Genomic DNA, 8,603 nt, shown 5'->3' on the forward strand with positions numbered 1-8,603 from the left:
GGGGCTGGGGACGGGGCCGGGAGCGGAGCTGCGGGGGAAGCCGGAGATGGGACCGGGAGCGGGGCTGTGGCTGTTCCCGAAGCTGGGACCGGGAGCGGGGCCGGAGCTGCGGGTGGAGCCGGAACCGGCGCTGCTGAAGGGAATGAAGCCGGAGCCGACGATGGTACCGGAGCGGAGCCGGGAGCGGAGAGTGGAGCTTCTGCAGCAGCAGCCGGGACCGGAGCCGGTGTTGGAGCTGGTGATGTAACCGGAGCCGGGATGGAGCTGGGAAGGACCCGGGAGCGGAGCCGGGAACGAGCCGGGATGGAGCCGGGATGGAGCCGGGAAGGACCCGCGACCGAAGCCAGGATGGAACCGAAATAGAGCCGGGGAGGATTCGCCACGGCGCGCGGGGCAACTTCTCCCCAAGTTGTCCGTGAGAGGGACCCCCGGGAGCGGGACCCCTGGGAATGAGACCCTCGCGAATGAGACCCCCGGGAGCGGGACCCCGGGAGCGGGACCCCCTTGCCCCGGGAGCGGCTGGGCAGCACCACCCGGGCCGGTTCTCTGGGACCCCCCCGTGCCCCTCTTGGGGGACCCGCGGCCCCGGGCCCTCGGTGGAACACCACCCCCCCACACCAATCCCCCCCTCTCCGGTACCTGCCGCCGGTGCCGCCGCCCGCACCGCACCCGCCCCGCACGGCCCCGCTCCGCCCGCCCCGCTCGACGGCTCCGGGCACGGCGGGGGCGGGGAGGCGGCCAGGGGCGGGGGGGACCCGCAGGAGGGTGAGTGTGCAAGGGGGGGGGGTGAGTGTGCACAGTCCTGGGCGGGGGAGAGCGGGGAAGGGGGGATGCGGGGGGGGCACAGGGGGAACAGACCCCCCCCATGCACAGGGACCCTCCCCCGGTGGGGGTCAGCCCCACGCAGGCGGCCGCGGGGCAGTTTTTGGAGTCCCTTTGGGGTCCAAACGCGTGGGGAGCTCCGTGTCGGGGTGGGGGGCTCACGGGCCCTCCCCAGCACCGTCCTGGGGGCCTCAGCCCCCCCCGCCACCAAGGGGCCCCCAGAGGGGACAGACTGGGGAGGTGGGATGGAGGGGTGGGATGGGGGGGTTGAATGGTGGGTCCCCTGCATGAAGCCGGGGGGAGGCTGGGTCCGGGGGGGTGCCCATGTGTGTCTGTGCGGTGTCACAGTGGGACCCCCATGGACAGAAGCTGGGGGGGCGCAGAGGTGTGTGCACAGGTGTGTGTGTGGGTGTGCTCTGTGGGGGCCGTGCTCAGTTCACGTGTGTGCTCTGTGTGTGCTCTGTGTGTGCTCTGTGTGTGTGTGCTCTGTGTGTACTCTGTGTGTGTGCTCTGTGCGTGTGTGTGTTGTGCTCTGTGTGTGCTCTGTGCGTGTGCTCTGTGTGTGTGTGCTCTGTGTGTGTGTGCTCTGTGCGTGTGCTCTGTGTGTGCTCTGTGCGTGTGCTCTGTGTGTGTGTGCTCTGTGTGTGTGTGCTCTGTGTGTGCTCTGTGTGTGCTCTGTGTGTGCGCTCTGTGCATGTGTGTGTGCTCTGTGTGTGCTCTGTGTGTGTGTGCTCTGTGTGTGTGCTCTGTGTGTGCTCTGTGTGTGTGTGTGCTTCTGGGGTGTGTGTGGGTGGCCCTGTGGTGGTGCTCTAGTGTGTGGTGTGCTCTTGTGTGTTGCTCTTGGTGGTGTGTGTGTGTGCGCTGTGTGTGCTCTGTGTGTGTGGTGTGTGCTCTGTGTGTGTGTGCTCTGTGTTGTGTGTGTGTGCTCTGTGTGTGCTCTGTGTGTGTATGTGTGTGCTCTGTGCTGTGTGTGTGTGCATCTGTGTGTGCTCTGTGTGTGCTCTGTGTGTGTATGTGGTGGTGCTCTGTGTGTGCTGTGCTGTGTGTGCTCTGTGTGTGTGCGCTGTGTGTGTGTGTGCTCTGTGTGTGTATGTGTGTGCTCTGTGTGTGTGTGCTCTGTGTGTGTATGTGTGTGCTCTGTGTGTGTGTGCTCTGTGTGTGTGTGTGTGTGCTCTGTGTGTGTGTGCTCTGTGTGTGTGTGCTCTGTGTGTGTGTGTGTGTGCTCTGTGTGTGTGTGCTCTGTGTGTGTGTGTGCTCTGTGTGTGTGTGTGCTCTGTGTGTGCTCTGTGTGTGCTCTGTGTGTGTGAGCACAGGGGTGTTGCTCCATGGGTATATGGGGATGCTGGATGTGCGTGCACAGGTGTGGGGGGGTGTGTGCTCTGTGTGTGTTCATGCTCATTGCATGTGTGAGTGTGAGCCTGCTGTGTTTGTGTGTGCATGTGTGTGCTCTGTCCGTGTGTTCCGTGTGTCCATTCCCTCTATATCCATTCCATCAGTGTTTGTGTCCATCCCATGGCCATGTGTCCATCCCAAATCTCTGTGTCCATCCAATGTGTGTCTGTGTCCATTCCGTGTGTCCATCCCATATGTCTGTGTGTCCATCCCATGTGTCTGTATCCATCCCACACCCCTCTGTCCATCCCATATGTCTGTGTGCCCATCCCACATCCCTGTGTCCATCCCACATCCCTGCGTGTTTATGTCCATCCCATGTATCTGTGTGCCCATCCCGCATCCTTGTGTCCATCCCATGTGTCTGTGTGCCCATCCCGCATCCTTGTGTCCATCCCATACCCTTGTGTCCATCCCATGTGTCTGTGTGTCCATCCCACATCCCTGTGTCCGTCCCACATCCATCCCCAGCACATCCGTGTCCATCCCCACTCAGGGGTCACACGGGTGGGCTCCGCTCCCCCCGCCCACCCTCCCGTGGGTGATTTATCGGGTCCGTTCTCCCTCTCCCGGCGCTTCCAAAGGTCTCGGATCCCTCCGATCCCCGCGATCCATCATCGGCCGCGGATCGGCCGCGGATTTACGGCCGCGCTGCCCGCGATCGATGCGGCCCCGACACCGCCGTGTTTGTGCAACAAATTACGGCGCCGGGGGCCAGAGGGGAGGGTCTGGGGGCGTCGATGCCATCCCGTGTGTCCCCCCCGCCCCGGGGACACGGCGGAGCCCCGACCCCCGCGCGGGCTGAGCTTAATGAGCAGCAACAGCGAATTAATTAAGACGGCGGCGAGGGGAAGCCCGGGCGCTAATTAGCAGGGCTGGGAGGTGACGAGGACACGAGAGGACATTGGGGGTCCCCGGGGGTCCTGGCGGGGGAGGCGAGGCTGGGGGGCAGCGGCGAGAGCGGGGGAGGTGGAGGGGTGGGGGGTTCACGGCCAAATCCTGCCTAAATCCCCCCCTGGGCTGAACCTGGAGCTGGTTACACTGGGTTTGGGGGGGGCTCAGTCACGATCAGATCCTGCCTGAATCCCTCCTGGGCTGAGTCTGCAGCTGGTAAAACTAGGCTTGGGGGGCTCAGCCCCACCTTTGGGGTCCCTCATATCTCTGCCTCAGTTTCCCCATCCTGCTGAGCCCAAACAGGGCCCAGGACCCGCCCCGAACCCCCCCCCGGATGAGGACACGGACCCAGGCCCCCCCAGGCTGCGGGGGGCTGAGCCGGGGAGGCTGAGCGGGGGGGGGCCGGCGGGGCCGGATTTGGCCGCAGCACATGAATAAATTCATGACACCACGTCCCCGTGTCCCCGCCGGCCCCCCCCGTCCCCCCCCCCCACCGCTCTGACACAACCCCACGGTCACCAGCTGCCTCCGCGGCCCCCCAGGACCCCCCGGCTCGGGGGGGGCACGTCCAGTGCCGCCCAGTACACGGTGCTGAAGCGTCCCCAGTGCCCGGGGATGTCACCCCGCTGTCCCCGGGGGGGGCGGGTCGAGGGGACCCCTGTGCGAATGGATATGGATGGGATGGGGGCGGCCACGGGGGGGGCCCGGGGCGGGTCGGGGACAAACGGCCCGAATTGGAGGAAAATTGTCCTTGAGGCCACAATGAACCAGCGGCGGGAACACACACACACACGGGGGGGTGGTCCTGGGGCTGTGGCGGGGCTGGGGGGGCGAGTCACAGCGCTGGGGAGTCCCCGCTGTCACCCGCACCCCTGTGTGCCCCCCCAGCCCTCACTTCAGCCCCCTTCCCTGCCCTGGCACCCCGCGGGCACCCCCAGCCCTCACCACCCCCCCTAACCGCCAATGCCCCCCACCTCCACCCCAGTTCATTAGTGACTGCTGTTTATTAGGGCTGGGGGGGGTCAGGGTGCTGTGCCAGGCCCCCCCCGGGCAGTGAAGGGCTCGGGGATGGGATGGGGTGGGGTGGGGGTCCCACCCTGGAGCAGCTGCATTGCCCCAGGGCTGAGCGGTGCTGGGGGGGTGTCTTATCTGCACCCCAAACTCCCCGTGTGCCCCCCCAGGATGGTGCTGAGCCCCCGCCCCACAGCGGTGCTGGCGGGTCTCATCCACACCCCGAGCTCCCCCTGTGCCCCCCGGGATGGTGCCGAGTCCCCGCCCCACCACGACCCCCCCAATTTGCCCCCACCGCGACGAGCCGGGGGGTCCCAGGCCCGACTGCTGCCCGTCCCGGGGGGAAGGGGCTGCCGGGGGATCCCCGGGGCGGGGGGATTTCGTGCCCCCCCTTGTCCGCCCCCCCGGCAGGAGATGGACGGACAGGCCGGGCCGGGTTCGATTCTCTGGACAAGCGACATTTATCAGGGATTCAGGAGATGTCGGAGCACAAACCCAGCCCGGCAGTGGGGGGGGGTGCCGGACCCCCATCTCCGTCCTCACCGCCCCCTCCCCGCCGGGCCGGGGGGGCCGGGGGGGCTCATTGCGATGCGCCTCATGCCCACCTGAGCCGGGCGCTGACAAATAGACATTTAAATGAGACAATTAGCGGGGCCGCGCGCTGACATTTCTAATGGATTAATGCGCCTCGCGCCTAATCCAGGCAAAATTCCCCCAATTCCGGGCCCGCGGCGCTGGCGGTGATGGACGAGCCCGCGGGGACCCCCGGGCCGGGGGGGGGCACCGGGGAGGGGGCGGGAGGGAACGGGGATGGGCGTTTACACGTGTGTGTGTGTGTGTGTGACATGTGTGAGTGTGTGAGAGCATGTGTGTGAGAGCACACTGGTGTGTGTGTGCACATGTGTGTGTGTGCACATGTGTGTGTGTGCACATGTGTGTGAGAGCACACTGGTGTGTGTGTGCACATGTGTGTGTGTGCACATGTGTGTGAGAGCACACTGGTGTGTGTGTGCACGTGTGTGTGTGTGCACATGTGTGTGACGTGTGTGAGAGCACACTGGTGTGTGTGTGCACGTGTGTGTGTGTGCACATGTGTGTGTGTGCACATGTGTGTGAGAGCACACTGGTGTGTGTGTGCACATGTGTGTGTGTGCACATGTGTGTGAGAGCACACTGGTGTGTGTGTGCACGTGTGTGTGTGTGCACATGTGTGTGTGTGCACATGTGTGTGAGAGCACATGTGTGTGACGTGTGTGAGAGCACACTGGGGTGTGTGTGCACGTGTGTGTGTGAGCACACGTGTGTCTGTGTGGGTTGGGGGTCACATGTCCCTCTGTGTGCCCCCGTGTCGTGTCCCCCACGTGTCCCCTCCATGTCCCCTCCATGTCCCCTCCATGTCCTCCCCTATCTCCCACCGTGTTCCCCGTGCCGTGCCCCGTGCCGTGCCCCCCCTGTGTCCCCGGTGTCCCCCCGTGCCCGAGCGGTGACAGATGCTCCAATTCCCAGCAAACTTCCCCCAAATCGATGCCCCCCCGTCGGTGGCCGTGGTCGATCAATGGCATCAATTACACCCAAAACGGCGCTGGGGAGGGAGGGGTTGGGGACCCCCTTAACCCCCCCCCCAGCATCCCGAGACCCCCCAGGGCTCCTCTGCACCCCCCCGGGGGTGCCGGAGGGCTCCGAGAGCAGTTGAGGCCGCCGGGGGGGTTCAGCCCCCCTCCTCCCCATCGACTCGAGGCAAATTTGACATTTTTAAATCCAGATATTTAAAGGGATCGATCGGGATGTCAGAGAGACCCCCCCGCACCGAGGGGGGGGGAACACTGAGAGGTCTGGGGGCTGCCCAGGCTGCGGTGACCCCCCCAGTGGTGCTGGCGGGGGCTGGACCCCCCCAAATGGGCCGCGGGGGGGGCTGGACCCCCCTGTTTGGGGCTGTCGGGGCCGGGGGGCAGCGGAGCGTGGGCGGGGGTCCCGCGGGAGCCGCTGTCAGGGAGGCAGCGAGGCGCGGGTGGGCAGCGGGGAGGGCCCGTCAGCCCTGACGGCAGCGAGAAGGGGGGGCTACAGCGGCCCCCCCGGCCACGGCACGGGGGGGCACCGGGGGGAGCTCCAGCTCTGCCGAAACCGGGGGGACAGCAGAGAGCAGGGGGGAGGTACCCCCAAAAAATGGGGGGAAGATGGGGAGGTTCGTTCGGGAAGCGGCAGGGGGGGCTGGGCCCCCAAAAACCAGGAGGCTGGGGGGCCTACCCAGGCCCAGGGCAACAACAAAGGGGGTGTGATGGACCCCCAAACCTCAGGGCAGTAGCGATCCTGGGGGGGGTGGCAGCCCCCTGGATGCCCCTGAGGGGATTTGGGGCGGTGGGGGAGGTGGTGGCAGGGGAGGGGCTTCGGGAAGGGGATCTGGGGCTGTGGAGGTCTGGGGGGGCTCCAGGCTCCTGCAGGTCCCCCCCGGGCAGTGCCCCCCCCATGGTGCCCTTTGCCCGGGGCAAAGTCTGGGGGTGACGCGGCGACGGCAGCGCAGGGACAGGTGGGGCGGGGAGGGCGGGGGGGTTCACGGGGGGCTGGGGGGCTCAGGGTGGGTCAGTGGGACCCGGGGGGCCTCACAGGGTCCCGGGTGGGTTCAGGGGGTCCCGGGTGGGCTCACAGGGTGCTGGGTGGGCTCAGGGTGTCCTGGGTGGGCTCGGAGGGTCCAGGATGGGCTCAGGGGGTCCCGGGTGCACCAGCAGCTCCCTGGAGGTCCCTGACATGGGGGGGACACCGGCATGACCGGGGGTCCCTGACCCTCAACCCCCTACTCACAGCTCACCAGACGCCGGGGCTGCGCCAGGGACCCCCAGGACCGACCCCCCGAGCCCACCCCCCCATGGCCAAGAGCCTCGTGGTGGCCCTGGGGCTGTGGGCGCTCGGGGGGCTCCTGGGGCTGCACCACCTGTACCTGGGCCGCGACCGCCACGCCCTGCTCTGGATCCTCACCCTGGGGGGCTTCGGTGCTGGGTGGCTCTGGGACCTGTGGCACCTCCCGGGCTGGGTGGCGACCGCCAACGGCCCCCCCCGGCCCCCCCAAAGTGGGGCCGTGCCCACCCTTAGCCCCCCGCGCGTGGCGGGGCAGCTGCTGGTGGGGGCGTATTTCGGGCTGGTGGCCGCGCTGGGGGTCCCCTGGGTGCCCCCCCCGCTGGCCGTGGCGCTGGGGGTGCTGCTGGTGGCCTCGGTGGGCGACCAAGGAACCAACCGCCCCCGCGTCCTGGTCGCCGCCTTCCTCTCCTCCCTCCTCTTCCAGGGCGGGCTGTTGCCCACCAGCCTGGCGACCACCGCGGTGGCCGCGTGGCACCGCCGGTTCGACCCCCCCCGGGACCCCCCGCCCCCGCTGTCGGCCCGGCTGTGCCACCTGGGGCTGGGGGTCGCGGCTTTCGGGGCCCCCCTGGCCTGGGGGGGGGTCAGCGGGGCCCTGGGGGTCGCGGGCACCGTCCTGACGCTGCCCCTCAGGGTGGGGGTCCTGCCCCTCCGCGCGGGGTGGGCGCTGCTCGAGGGGCTGGGAGTCGTCGGGGGGGGCCCCGAGGGGGGTCGGGGGGGCGCGGGGAGCGGAGCGAACGAGAGGAGGCGGCGGGCGCTGGAGGTGAGGGAGACGCGGGGGGGACGAGAGGAGGGGGGTGGGGGGAGCTGGGGGGTCAGGGTGGAGGGGGCTGGTGGGTTGGGGGGTCCGTGGCGTCCATGGGACAGGGGATACTCTGTTGGGGGGTCTTTGGGGCGGGGGATGTTGGGATGGGGGGCTGTGGGGTCTGTGGGGTGGGGGATGCTCTGCTGGGGGGTCCATGGGGCAGGGGATGATGTGCTGGGGGTCTATGGGGTAGGAGGGGCTGCGATGGGGGTCTGTGGGGTGGGGGATGCTGAGATGGGGGGCTGTGACATACGAGAGGCTGGGACGGGGGTCCATGGGGTGGGGGAGGCTGGGATGGGGGGTCCAAGTGGTTCGGCCGCTCCCACACTCCGGGGGCCACACCCCCGCTTTGGGCTCCCCCTCCACCGTCCCCACCGCCCTGCCCTGTGCCTCCCGCAGGTCCTGGGGCTCCGCGGGGGCTGCTCGGCCGAGGACGTTCAGCGGAGCTACCGGGAGCTCGTCAAGCTCTGGCACCCGGACCACAACCGGCACCGCGCGCGGGAGGCCGAGCGGCGCTTCATCGAGCTGCAGGAGGCCTACGAAGAGCTGGCGGGGCCGCGGCGGGCAGTGGGAGGGTGACACTGTGACAAACACGACACTCCTCTGTCCCCTCACCCCGGCCGTCCCTCGTTGTGTCGAGGCAGGGACTCGAACCCGCCATCTCCCGATCCCGGACACCCTCCCCCCAGCGACCCCCATTCGGATATTTCCGCCTGTTTCCGTCCACGTTCGGCGCCATTCGCCCCGCCCATTATGGGCGTAATCAAAAGATTCAGGAATCTGATTGGTTGTCTGTGGGGTTAGTCAGGCCCCTCTCGCGGGGAGGGCGGGG

General features: G+C 67.9%; 1 protein-coding gene across 1 annotated transcript; it reads left to right on the top strand.

Annotated features, from left to right (window-relative positions):
- The first annotated feature begins 6,838 nt into the window (after positions 1-6,838).
- DNAJC22 (DnaJ heat shock protein family (Hsp40) member C22) lies at positions 6,839-8,555 on the top strand. Its single transcript, XM_027715919.2, has 2 exons — positions 6,839-7,729; positions 8,171-8,555. Exons 1-2 carry the CDS (start codon positions 6,980-6,982, stop codon positions 8,348-8,350), a joined length of 930 nt encoding a protein of 309 aa, XP_027571720.2. The 5' UTR covers positions 6,839-6,979; the 3' UTR covers positions 8,351-8,555.
- The last annotated feature ends 48 nt before the right edge of the window (positions 8,556-8,603 follow it).

Source organism: Pipra filicauda, unplaced genomic scaffold (assembly GCF_003945595.2).
Source record: "Pipra filicauda isolate LSUMZ 115617 unplaced genomic scaffold, ASM394559v2 scaffold185_size1782982_pilon, whole genome shotgun sequence".
Lineage (NCBI taxonomy): Eukaryota > Metazoa > Chordata > Aves > Passeriformes > Pipridae > Pipra > Pipra filicauda.